The sequence below is a fragment of the Etheostoma cragini genome, chromosome 9, assembly GCF_013103735.1.
Source record: "Etheostoma cragini isolate CJK2018 chromosome 9, CSU_Ecrag_1.0, whole genome shotgun sequence".
NCBI classification, from domain to species: domain Eukaryota; kingdom Metazoa; phylum Chordata; class Actinopteri; order Perciformes; family Percidae; genus Etheostoma; species Etheostoma cragini.
The window spans coordinates 6,309,179-6,323,035 of NC_048415.1; the positions used below are offsets into that span (position 1 = coordinate 6,309,179).

Genomic DNA, 13,857 nt, shown 5'->3' on the forward strand with positions numbered 1-13,857 from the left:
AATGCTTGCTATGCTTTTACAAACACGCTCAACCAAGACCAAAACAATGGATTTTTACTGACAAATTTGCAAATGCTTTCCCACTTTGTTAGAACAGATAAAATCATGTTCTAGACCTATCTTAGGCTGAAGTGAAAGTAAACCGCTGTTCATATTTTAAAGTGAAACACAAATATATCTCCTGCATTTCATATTGTTACTGTAAATGAGAGAAACAGCTGATTGAAGTTATGCAATGAAATCACTCCCAGCTGATTCCCATCTAGGAAACACTCAGCTGTTGAGGTTCTTTCAATCGCATGACCATCTGTTATTATAATATTCTTTATTTGTTACAGTAAGTGTGTGTTGTACTTTGACAGCAAGGATAAAGTAACAGAAGTCACATTTCCTGTTTTTTTTTACTTAAAACAGTAGTACATACAGTAAAAGAGGACCTAACTGGGCTGATTGTGTGGAAAAGGAAAATTACAGTTAAAATGAACACAAAGAAAGTAAGAAAAATTCCTGCATGAAAGAGAGGAAGATGAGTACCAGGACAGTTCTCTCTGCTTCCTTTTTTTCATAAACCGTACATCCCAATGTGAGTCGAGTGCACGTGTGTCGCGCATGCTCAGACTTAAACAGCTTACAGCATAACGTGTCATACTGAAATTTGTGAAATCCATGAAATAATAAACTTTTCTCATTACAAACAGTACCAGAATATGGAAGTCATTTCCAAAATGTTTTAGCAATCTATGATTGTTTGATTGCAAACTTGTAGCCAGCAGTAAATCAACTTTATATAGGTCCATTTTACTGTGTTGATATTACAGAAGTCCCCGTTAGGCTTCTTGTTGCAAAGTACACAACTCACATCTTCACTCGACTCAAAGGGACGCATGCACAACTCACATCTTCACACGACTCAAAGTGACGCATGCACAACTCACTTCTTCACTCGACTCAAAGTGACGCATGCACAACTCCCTTCTTCACTCAACTCAAAGTGACGCATGCACAACTCAAATCTGCAGTCGACTCACTTTAGGCAGTGACACATTCTATAAAGCTATACTCTGAGAGGAATCATTCATTTTTGTATTGAATTTCTGCAGCAAAAAAAACAAATGCATGCATTTACTAAACCCAACAAAATAAAGATGTAGAAGGGCTTCAAGAGAAACTTCAGTGTTAAACACAATCTATGAGCAATACAATATATTACTATCTATGGTATAATGGCAGACCTGACACATATAAACTAATGCAGTTCCTGTCATTCCACCTGATATTAGTGTTTTTATGACATTGGGTTATGACTGACTAAATGTTAGAACATATGTTGGTGTTTTGGAAGAATTATGTGCTTTTGAGAAATATTTGCAGTGTTTTGGTAGACATAGTGTATTGTGTTAATGTATTTTTATATTTTGAAAATTAATGTTGGAGTTTAGTTTACAATGTGTGATTTTGAGCAGAAAGTTACTCATGTGCAACCTTGCGTGCCCTTTTATTGGAGTAGGTTATGGGAGAGCTTAAACACAACTTGCTAGTGGTAATGTATCACTAGCAAGTTGTATGCTATTTTTTCTGCCAAGTTTTTGGCTCTCATGACCGACTGCAGGGCGGCGCTCCATACCCATCTCTTTAGCTTAGATACCTCATTATGAGGAAGAAACCTAGTTTTAGCAATTGAGAGTGAATGACATGAAAAACAAGTATTATGATGAGGCCAATCTCAAATGGTAATTATGTCATTATCATGCATGGTAAAATCCAGGATTACATGTTTGGGGAGATGTAATGATCACACTAAATCATAATGACTTATTTTTAATGTATTCCTGGATTCACATTTTTTAATGTATTCCTGGATTCACTACCTCACAAGTACACAGTCTGAGTGAATGCAATTATTTTTCAGACAGGCATTCAGAATGTGTGTTTGTGTGTATGTTGTGTGTGCATGTGAGGGGGTGGGGTGGAGGATATCTATCAGATTTAAGACTGGAGCCACAAGGACGTAGTGATGACCATGTCACATTCTACATTAAATGGTTGACATAATTGGAATTATGAAATATTTTTTGACCAATGACATCCATAATCCACATTATGTCAATACACACTCCTACGTGTATATAGGGACGCACAGGGAAATTCATCTAACACCACCTGAACTCACATATACACAGGCACACAATCTACTGTTTTTTTCTGGTGAGACAGTTAATATTCAAGTGTAAGCTGCTGTCAGATGGCATAGTGATTGAGCTATTGAAATATCTTGCTCCATTCAGTTTGCGTGTGTGTGTGCATGCGTGCGTGCGCAAGTGCGTGCGCAAGTGCGTGCGCAAGTGCGTGCGCAAGTGTGTGCATTAGCAAATCCCATCGTCTATCCCTGGTGTATACCAATCAGGTTACAGAGAGTTTCAGTCTCTCCGTGAGTTTTGTGCCGTTTCCTCCTCGTCTAAGCTGTCATTTCACTTGGGTTCCCCAGTCTCTGCTGTCACACTACATTGAGGTTCTTTTTCAGTGGCTTTTCACACTCAGTTTGACATGTTTTTACTCTGAACAAAGAAAATCTAACCAGAATAGGAGAATAGAAAGTCTCTATTTGGAAGATTGAAGTGGAGATGAAGTTGAAATGCTGTACAGGTTTTTAGGGTTTTATGTGTTTTACAGTTTTTTCTGATTGCTAAATGACAGTGGGCACAAATGGGGTAACCAGACCAGAGTCTGCACAGCAGCCGTTCATGTGGACCAAACTGTTTTTCATTGCTTGAAAACAGTTTTCATAACTCTACACACTTACTCTACACATACCATGACTTCAACAACAACGTGCACGACACGTGTTTATTTACAGCACTTTGTTTAAATGCTAACACACTGCTGTCAAAACTATTAACTCTATTTACAAGAGAAAGCTCAGAAAGCCTTTTTTGTATACAAACACCAAATAAAAATGAAACAATTATACACTGTACGGTTTGAGAGAAACAGGTAAAAGAGGAAATATAGCAATATGTCCAGGTGAGATGACTTGTTTCAAACTAGAGGATTTTTTTCCAAAATATTTTGATATCACCAGCATGGTTTATGAGTACATGGTGTCATCCCTATTGATTTGAGATAAGCTTACACAAACATCCACAACAACTATATGACAGCTATAGTCTGCTATAATATGCCCAGAGCTACTAAGGAACCTCCAGGTTATTGCAAATCCAAAACCACATTGCAGCTCATCTTTCATCCCTGCAGGTATATTTACGTCTGCATCTCTTTACTCTTTTTTTTTTTTTTCAACATTTTCTGCTTTGCTGGCTAAGGTAAAAATGATTGAAAACCAAGTTATGTACAAAATAAGCACAACATTTGAAAGACAAAAAGATAAAATAAGTCACTCACTGCATCAGCTGGCATCACTTTTAATCCCAGATGACTTGGCTTTGTTTCATGAAGAGAAGTCGGCAGATTTAACCTAAGGTAAATCTTGCATAGTGTCAGATAACGTTGGCTAATATAATTGTTCTGGTATTACACAGTGCTACTAGTTAATGTGCGGTGTGTAATAAAGTACCCTATTTTTTTTTCTCCCTTTTTTTAGTATAAAAGATGATTGACACATTACATGACGCTTCTCTCTAATGTTTCAAACATGTAGTGTCGGCTCTGTGCCTGGTAAACCCTATTTGGCTGAAATGTTCTTCTTCTGCAGCTGCCTGCTGTTTGTCAGTGATAAATCTATTCTGAATTTCATCTCTCCTCACTGTCTGTCTATCTATTCCATTAGGAAAAGAAAATCGCTTTTATGTTACAGCAAGTCAAAGAGCTGAGGGCTTAGGGTCTGTCGGTGTGTGTGTGTGCGTGTGTGTGTGTGTGTGTGTGTGTGTGTGTGTGTGTGTGTGTGTGTGTGTGTGCGCGCACGTGCGTGTGCGCGCACGTGCGTGTTGCCATCCATCCGCGATCATGCTTCAAAGGTCTAATGTAGCCAAAGCACTGATAAACAGTTTGGGAGAGCCCTGGAGAGGGACTGCTTGTCAAGTTATCTATGTCTGTCTTCACACAGACACACACACAAACTGGGGGCCCCCTCTGGCCCTCTTGCAGAATGTTCTCCATCAAAAGTATGATCTTAAACTGCCTCTCCTTCCTTTTGTCTCCCTGCTCTGCTCCTCATAGTTTAGTGCCCTTCTAAGTGGTAGGCTAACGTTTCTAAAACTGTGCAACACACAACCATCTTGTTACAGATTCGATGATGCAAACGCCTCTGGTACTTTTCTTCCTCTAATGGTTTGCTGTTTTAATGATATCAAGGGTAATGGGCCATATACATACTAGCAAATGCTACATTAGCTAACTGTCCTATAAAAACAGCCACAGTACATGCAGATGTGTCTGTGTGCCTTGGAGCAGTGGAGTACAAGAAAATGATAGTCATTTCTATGTTACTTTTATGCAGTTTAATATTGGCAGTCAGCAATTTTGATCATTTGAACTCCTAAAAAAAGGTGTTATCACATAATTGCACACCCGTTTTACCTTTTTAAAATTGTACTTTCTGTAAATCTCCTGTATTTGCGGAGGTGGTGAAGGGGGTCAGCCATCATTAGTGAGATCCTTACAGAGAGCTTGCTTGCTATTCAGGGAACTTGTCGGATACACGAAGAGGATTGTCTTCCAGTGACCAAACTGACTAAAAGTAATAAGCATTTGTAGAAATGTATGAATATGTGATGCATCCATCACATCCACCATCACCCATCTGCTCAGTCCCCCTTTGTTTTTGTTAACAGAAGCACTTGTGTGGCATGTAGCTTGTACAAATAAAATACTTTGTTTGGTTTTCCGAGTACATGATATTTTGCCTTTGTGTTGGTTAGGGGGATACTGCTTTATCGTGTTAGGTTTTCAATGGAGAATGGAGTGTGCAAAGTGACAGGTCTTGCAACAACACTGGTCTCAAGTTACCCTCAAACCAGCAGAACTATGAGAAACTCCTCGGTCTGGTGCCCTTCCTAGCTTCATGAGAAAATAATCTTTGGAGGCACTGTGTACTCATCATGCACATCCTTGATGAAAACACGCACTGAAGTGTTGGATGTGGTTTGGGCTGCTATTTTAATAAATGGTAAATAATTGAACAGAAATTGTTCTTACTCCTTTGGATTTTTTCTATCCTTCCATCAATCCTCATGAATATAGATAGTGATTTGTTGACAACCTACCCTTGTGTATCTGTCTGTACAAGGCATGCTTGACTCAACACAGATTAGTTTTTTTTATTGATGCTTGCGTGTTAAGGATAAGGTATATATATATATATATATATATATATATATATATATATATATATATATATATATATATATATATATATATATATATATATATTGATGTTTTAGATGAGTAGATGAACATGTCGCTTGTCTACTTTAGGGCACATAACATTTTTTTTTTTTGATTGCTAAATGACATTGGGCACAACTGAAGCAAAATATGCAAAACCCAATCTAGAGTCTGCACTACCAACAGTCACCTGAGCTGAACTGCAAAACTGATTTCAAACAACACAACTTTTCACACACGTCTCAAAACAGGCTCAGTGCAGCAAAAAACTAGGAATCATCCTCATCTACAGTAGATAACACACACTGTCACTCAGAACACACAGAGTAAAAACACTAGCGTCAACCACTATTACAAAAATTACAAACTTTCTCATCTTTACAGTTTGAGTGACGCACTACTCAATAGTTTCTTTAAAGAAAAGATATAGATTTTACAATATACCAATTTTTCCAAAGTAAACAAGAAGGAATGAAATCTGCAGTTTGCTTCAATATAGTATTTTTTCTCTAGTAATTTATGGAATAACTGGGATCAGTATATAAGTGTTTACAGTTTTGATAACTGTGTTCTGGCAATGGAAAACAAACTAGAGTTTGGTCCACGTGATATGCTGCAGTGCAGATTGTAGTTTGAGTTTTGCACATGTGATTCAGTTGTGTCTACTGTGGTTTAGCAATAAAAAAAAAAACTGTAAGACTACTCTCCACTAAAATGCCCTCAGCTATTACTATCTGTTTTTAGCTGATTGTAGAGCAGACATGTTTCTGCTTTTGGTTAAATGTATCACTTTACACACTGCTGTGAAGTAAGTGTTTTGTTTCCATTTCTGGTAGTTAGAGCTGATCTGTGATATTCAGCTTGCTTTTCTGCAGGCACACCTGGTGAACTAATGTTTGTGACAAGCGTTTTTGTGTGGGTGAAAATGTGTGTATGCTTGTGCACACCACTACATGCTCCCACACCATGGCCCAGTAGCCAACATGTTAGACCAGAGTCTGATTGAATTCCACGCTCCAGAAACATTAAACCTAGTGACTCATAGACAGAGGGGTGTGTATGTGTGTGGCGTGTTTCTGTTTGAATCCATATCTAAGCGCAAATTGATCAGGTTGAAATCTCTACCTCTATGGGTGTGTGCCTCTTTTTACGTGTGTTCAGTCAAGATGGCACATATTTTCGTGTGTGCATGCATGCGTCTGCTTGCTTTAGACCAATCCATGCTGGAAGGGAGTTCAATTGTCCTTCAGATGAAAGCCGATGATCTGTGCCCTATCTTCCTGGTCCATCTATTAGCTGCCAGTGGAGGGTCTGGGGATGGATGGATAGAAAGCTTCAACAGCGAGTTAAACACAATCACCTGCAGGTGCAGAAGGTTACGGTCAAGCTGTAATCAGTTACAGGTTACTGATCACCTATTTAAAATTGTAATTGGTAGAACAATCTGTTGGATGGATGTCTTTAATTAACAGTCCAGTGTCGATCTTTGTAACCCTTACTCCTCTCAACTCTTATTTATATTTAAAGGCTTCTATCTTCTTTTTTGGTTGAATTTAGTTGGATTTCTGAGACATTATAATCAACTTGAAGAAGTTACTAATCTATTGAAGACACAGCTAAAACAGACCATATGCTCCGTGTGAAGTTCACCCTAAAAAATGTTTCAGGGTTGATACATGCTGCATTTAGCATTTTCTGTAAATCAAATTACTATATTAGAAGCATTAAGGCACATTTCTCCATCGTAACTCTTCTGCACCGTGTTTTCATCTGATTCAAAGGAAAGCTTCCAAATTACTTAACAGGAGTAAGGGAAATTCCTTTATGGCTAAAAGAAAAAAAATGGACAATTATACGTTTTATCCAGCACAAACATCACTAAAACATAGCGTCTGTGACAGTGATGTGGAATGAGGGCCCAAAAGCAGAGAAGGGTAGGCAAGCAGGAGAGAGTGTCCAAGGTTTTATTTCACAAAAATGAGGGCCACAAAAACACAGGAAACTGCAAAAGCCACACAAAGTCCCAAAATGTCCAGGGGAGAAGGCTGAGCAACAACAGGGAACAATGGCAGGGAAAAAAAAACAGGACCAACACATAGAAACTGCTGACAGTACATAGAACAGCCCATCACGGCACAAAGGATCCAACAAAAGATGAGGGAACCACAGACCTTAAATACACAAGTTGACAAGGTAACGGGAGGCAGGTGACAAGAGGGCAGGGAAGCGGGTGGAAATCATCAGGTAATCACGAGAGCGGGAAGACACAGGAAGTGAAACTAAAGACAGGACAAGACAAAAACCAGACTTCAAAATAAAACAGGAAACAGAACCTACAGACACTCAGGGGAACACAAGACCGGGGAGGAACAAGAACCAAACACAAGATCAGGGAGGGAACACGGAGAGGGAAAAGAAAACAGAATTTAAAAAAACTAAACCAAAACAAAGTTTCTTGTAATGGCAGTAGATAGAAGAAGAAAAAGGTTTACAACAACAAAAATGTCTGGATTAGTGACCGCATAGGAAAAAACAACTTACTCAAAGAGCCGAACTCTCCCAGTTTGATTTTTGTGTAAGTTATTTAGGGCATTATGGGCAGGTGGCATCATCTACTCTGAAACAGAAAGCAGCAAGGTGTACAGGGTCATATTAAGAGAAAAATTGACAATAATATGAATATTTGACGTTGATTTATTTACTAAAAGATTGTTTTTAAAGTCAAGAATAACCGTGAACCTTGTTAGGCTACGAATGATTAATACCAAAGATCAATCACAAATACAAAGCTCTATTGTGGAAAAAGCAGTTTCATATCCCAATTTGACTGTTGTTTACCTATGTGTATACTGCTGCTTCATGTTTACATACCAGTATTCTGTTATCATCTCTACAGAAACAAAGAAAATAGCTGAAATGTTTTGGGATCTGGGGATAGGGGGAATACACCAAAAGAAGAAAAAGATGCCTTCCCAAACCTCTTGTAACTCCGGAAAGATGTTGTGGAAGAATGGGTTTGATACAGTCAAAACTTTCTTATTGTGAATTTCAATCTCAAGCTAATGTTGTTGTTCTCCATGAGATATAAACTCAATGAACTGCCAGGCACCTGCCTGTTCCTGTAGTGGAAACATAGCCATCGAGAGCAAACTATCTTTCTGTAGCTCGATATCCCAGTGGGAACCACACTAACAAGCTTCTTAACCTGGCCTTGCTGTGTATAGCCAACTCACCTGATTGACCAAACGTTCTGCTTTTAATGAAAAACTATAAAGCACAAAAAGCAAAGGTGTTTAGTCTGACTAGCACCACATAATCATCCTCTGGGAGGAAGCAAAACATGTTTATAATTTTCAAAAACAAAAAGTCTCTTGCGGTTTTTATAATTTTTAAAAAAAAATGATCACATTATAACTTTGCCCAGATTTTGTTTGCACAAACACCCTACGTGACCCCCAAACCACCTGAGCGTCTGCCGGGATGCTGCTGATCTTTTGTATGTGCTCATGTTAATTAAATCACTGAGATCTGAGTGAGGAGGATTAACATGCTAGCAGTAATAGCTAGCAGGAAATCCAATAGCCTATTATCATAATGAGTCCCTTTGGCACACTATGTGGGTAGGTAACCGAGAGAGAGAGAGAGAGAGAGAGAGAGTGAAACCGTTATGTCGGTCGCCCAGAGAAGGGAGTAACATCAAAGGACAAGTGTTTTTTTTTCTACAGAAAACACGATTAAAATTGATTTGTCTACCATGACTAGAATTAGATACTGTAACTGCTGGGATATGACAAACATGCAGTTTGCCAGCAAAACACAACAACACACCTTCACAGATGCATAAACCCTTTAAATACTATTCATCATAGTTTCATCATATCCCATAAGTCTTGAGATACTGTAGGAAAATAAATGGGGAGATACACCAACAATCATGCTCATAAATATATACAGTCTCCAGGTATTTCTGTACAAACATTCACACACACACACACACACACACACACACACACACACACACACACACACACACACACACACACACACACACACACACACACACTTGTGGAGGGGGGTTCTGCACTGCGGCAGGCACCTAGAGCTGTGCCCCCACTCTGCTCATTATGCACCTGCTTTACATACTGGACTTCTGCTTCACATATGCTCTCGGCCTTGTGCTTAATATGGTTTCAGATTAATTCTGGTTGCATTCATTGTTTGAGATTTTGTGGCTGAAGCTGAGAAATTATGTATTTATACATACATTTAATAGTGCATAATATGTGCTTTTCCCATGAGGCAAGTTAACCTGTTTTTTTTGTCCTTTTTATCACTTTTTTTCATATTACAGGCTCTGCATGTCATTTCTTCCTGTGATGTATACTTTAAAAAAAAGACTTCCTCATCACCATGCACAGTCACCAATTTGACTTTAGATCAAACTTTTTCTTTAGACAGCAAAATACCCAGAGCAAATAAAGAACATCTGGAATTGCCCTCTGCTCATTAACTCTAAATTTGAATAACATTGTCTTGCATTCCATCTCTAGAGAGAGGAGGGAAAAAGACATATTGCTGCATATATTCCTTCTCCCTCAAGGAGTTTGAATATATGAGGTGATAAGGTAACAATATCTGTCCTCTAACTCACATTTTCTCTCATTGACGCCCACGTGCACTAGCGCCTGCTTTCAAATTGAGTTCAAGTGGATGGTTTATATGACAGTTCAATTAAGTGTTAAATTCACTCTCTGTAAGAAAATATTTGATATGATCAATTCTAATAAGAAAATGAACGAAACATTGTTTCTCTAAATGATAACCTTTCCTATTATCCACTTGTCCCAATTATCCTGCAGATGCCAAGGCCTGCCCCTCCAAAGATTTCCAGTGTCGTAACGGCAAGTGCGTGGCACCAATCTTTGTGTGTGATGGAGACAACGACTGTGGGGATGCCAGCGATGAAGAGAAGTGCACGGCTCCCACTTGCGGCCAGCATGAGTTCCGCTGCAATGACTCTGAGTGTATCCCCGCCTTGTGGAGTTGCGACGGCGACCCGGACTGCAAGGACAAGTCAGACGAGTCCATGGAGCGCTGCAGCCGAAGGACAGAGCCACAGAAACCTCGCTGCCCAGCGGGCGAGTTCCAGTGTGGAAGTGGGGAGTGTGTCCACATGAACTGGAAGTGTGATGGAGACGCAGACTGCAAGGATAAATCGGATGAAGCAAACTGTCGTAAGTCATCTGTGAATTGATTGTATTTATGTGGATGGACTGGATGAGTGGGTGGATAATTAAGTGTGTAAATGAGCGTGTAACTGAATGGACTATTAAAGGATAATGTCTGAAGAAACCAAACTTATCCTATCAGCACCCATTTACTGCGTAGCCACAGCATGATAAAGCATTTCCCCAGCGTCATAGAGGTCCAATGTTGTTTTTTTCCAAATACTATAAAAAAATTCCATTAAAGAGTCCATTGACATATTCCTTAATTAAAATAAACATAGCCAGATTATTCTAAAACAACTCCATGATGCATCTGACGTCACTGCACATGCTCAGGGATACAGCTTTGTTTGTAATTTACATTTGTAGTGTTCATTGCCATCAAGGAATATGTCATCCAATTGCAATGTTATGGTTCTTTTATGTAATTTGTTTAATGTCACAAAGGCTACACACAGTACTTGTTTGGAGGGTAAATGTATTGTTGGTTGAGGTCAAATGTATTTGATGATACAGTACATGTAATTTGTGAATACCAGCCATGGGCTTTAATGAAGGCAATTAATGCATACCAACAATAATGCATGTTGGGTTGTGGAACAATAGTTATTATGTGTGTGGTAGCTCACCTCTACTGACGGAATATATTTCAAAGGCTGACATGCTGTGTTGTGAAACAACTCTTGTGCCACCAAATGATTGGATGGACGGATCACTGCTAACTTTATCATGAGGATGCATAAATGTGCAACCATCTGATCTGTGGAAGCAGAAGGAGAACATGTGAGTGTGTGTGTGTGTGTGTGTGTGTGTGTGTGTGTGTGTGTGTGTGTGTGTGTGTGTGTGTGTGTGTGTGTGTGTGTGTGTGTGTGTGTGTGTGTGTGTGTGTGTGTGTGTGTGTGTGTGTGTGTGTGTGTGTGTGTCCTCTTCACACACCCACACACCACTCAGGGAGATGACAGCAGCCTCGCACATACGACATGATACAAACACACTGCACTACAACACACTCGCAAACTTTCACAAGACTCAGGCTGAAGCAAGTGCTCTTGCACACAACTATAGATAGATAGATGACTAACTCCAATTCTCAATTGGGCGAGTATGTGCTGCATTCCAGTTTTCTTTCATCCTTCACCACATGTCACACCACAGAAGGAGCGTCACAGGAGCGAAGCGTCTTGCTGCCCAAGCTGGAGATTAAACTGTCTCTACAAGTAGTTTACAGAACAATCACGTGTTTATTAAACTAGTATCTAGCTTTTAGTCCAAGCACTCCTACAGTTGAACTCCATGCCTTCTCTTTTCTGGCCTTGTCCTTAATAAAGATCTGTAGTTTCTATTATGATTTTCAACCTCCAAGGTGAATCTCTTGTTGTCTGTGGTGTTGTAAAGGAGATAGAAACAACCGGGGGGGGGGGTCTTTTGGTCAATCGACTGAATAGTCTTGCTGTTTCATTTCCTGTCCCGCTGTCTAAATGCCCCATGGCTTTGGTGAAAATAGAACTGGCACGTATCTTTAGCAGAGCGCTGCTTCACGCACGCTTCTGGGACGCGCCGTGGCGCAGGTGGTGTAAAATCGAGCATTGACTTAAATGGGAGCAAAGCCCACACACGCCTGGTGAAAATAGGGTTAAGAAGTGGTTTCCTGACATAATTTAACCTCTAAGGATTTTTTCCTAGGACCATCTTAAAGGTGCACTATGAGTCCCTGCATGATGTCACTTCTGTTGACGTTCCAAGTAAATGCCAAACAAAACAGAGCAAGCTCGCCCCTCCCCGATTCTTTCCATAACTGTCATACCTAACTGACTAACTGTAACTAACCCCCACCCCCTTATCCAACCATGAATGGCTGGAACAGGTTTGTTGCACAGCCTGTGCCCCTAGTGTTTTGTTTGACGTTTACAACCCCTGTGTTTTCTCCCAAGACCGGGCTTTTTCACAATGTATTCAGGGGGCAGGCAGCTAACGGATCAAGGCGAGAAATCTACGATTTAAGACAAAAATGTAATTGTGCTGAAATCATGCAGGAACTCATAGTGCACCTTTAAGCATGGTACATTTTTTGTTTCCGCTATATTATCCTAATAGTAAGCCCAGCTTTTTAGCCTCACTAGCAAATCATATCTATCCTAAGAGCTCCAGCTATCTTGCTAATATAAAATTTCTGTTTACGGTCTATGATTAAGGTGTCTATTTTGAAGTAATGTCATGAATAAAATAAACACAGCATGTCTAAACAAACAAAAACAAACCCAGTAACATGATTGAATAGCGAGGACTTCTGACTGAGTGACAGCAAGTGAAGTGATCTTGCCTTGTGTACATGTGCCAGTGGAGTAATCTGTCTCAATAACCATGTTCACTATTTCAAAGATATGATAAGACAGGAGCTGTGTGTATTCTATGAATTTGATTGGACCTGTGTGCATGATCATGACATTGTGAATAAAAGTGGGCGGTTTGAAGATTTGTGGAAGACAAGGTGTAATAGTTTGAGATGTCTGTGTGTTATGTAAATGAGAGAGCAGAGCAAGGGAGGTGCAACATTGCAATGTAAATTTGAAATGTGAGAATCATTACATATCTGCAGCTGGTTCTCTCCACCTTCTCTATTTTGTTAAGCTTTTCTCATTCCCACAGACCCGTCCCCTGGTTAATATCTCCCATCTTATTTGAAACATCTGTCTCAATCATCTTGTTATTTCACAGACGTGCTGAGACAAGTGATTGTGAGAAGGGTGACAGGAAGTTAATGTAAATGAGAAATTGTCAAATAGTATCTCTAGTTTGTCCTCTCCTTTCTCTCCTTCCAACATTTCTGCAGATGGCAATCATTTATATTTCTTTTACCAGGGATTTATCATAATTAGCTGAGCTCAGATTCCAATCATGTGGCTGAAAGAATCAGCACATTTTGTAATGGCCCAGGATTATGTCTTTCACACTTTGCTGATTTTAGCATTGATATGTGTTTGTCTTTATTTTTTTGTTGGAGCATTAGAAGTCTGAGACAGCTGATCTGGGTGTTTATCTAAATGTACACACGTCTTGCGTCTTCCATGCATTTCAGTTTGGTCATTTAATATGTCTATGCTCACCGACAGGACATGTGTGTGCTCACTTGGTGTGAAACAGTGTGTGTGGCTGTGTTTTATTTAATTTTTTCTGATACAGTGATTGTGTGCTACACATTTTTGTGGTCTCCACAGCCATTGATCATGTCTGCCTCCATTCCCTTGACAGAGCTGGTCCAAAACACAACACATGAATAATTAAACAGCCA

At 39.5% G+C, this 13,857-nt stretch overlaps 1 protein-coding gene across 4 annotated transcripts in view; it reads left to right on the plus strand.

The window, feature by feature from the left end:
• Window positions 1–13,857, plus strand: part of lrp8 (low density lipoprotein receptor-related protein 8, apolipoprotein e receptor) — a 176,839-nt gene that overhangs the window by 111,929 nt on the left and 51,053 nt on the right. For all 4 annotated transcript variants that reach the window (XM_034881051.1, XM_034881052.1, XM_034881053.1 and 1 more), the window contains exon 5: window positions 10,200–10,574. In XM_034881051.1, the coding sequence (XP_034736942.1) occupies window positions 10,200–10,574 (375 nt within the window). The remainder of the gene's footprint in view (window positions 1–10,199; window positions 10,575–13,857) is intronic.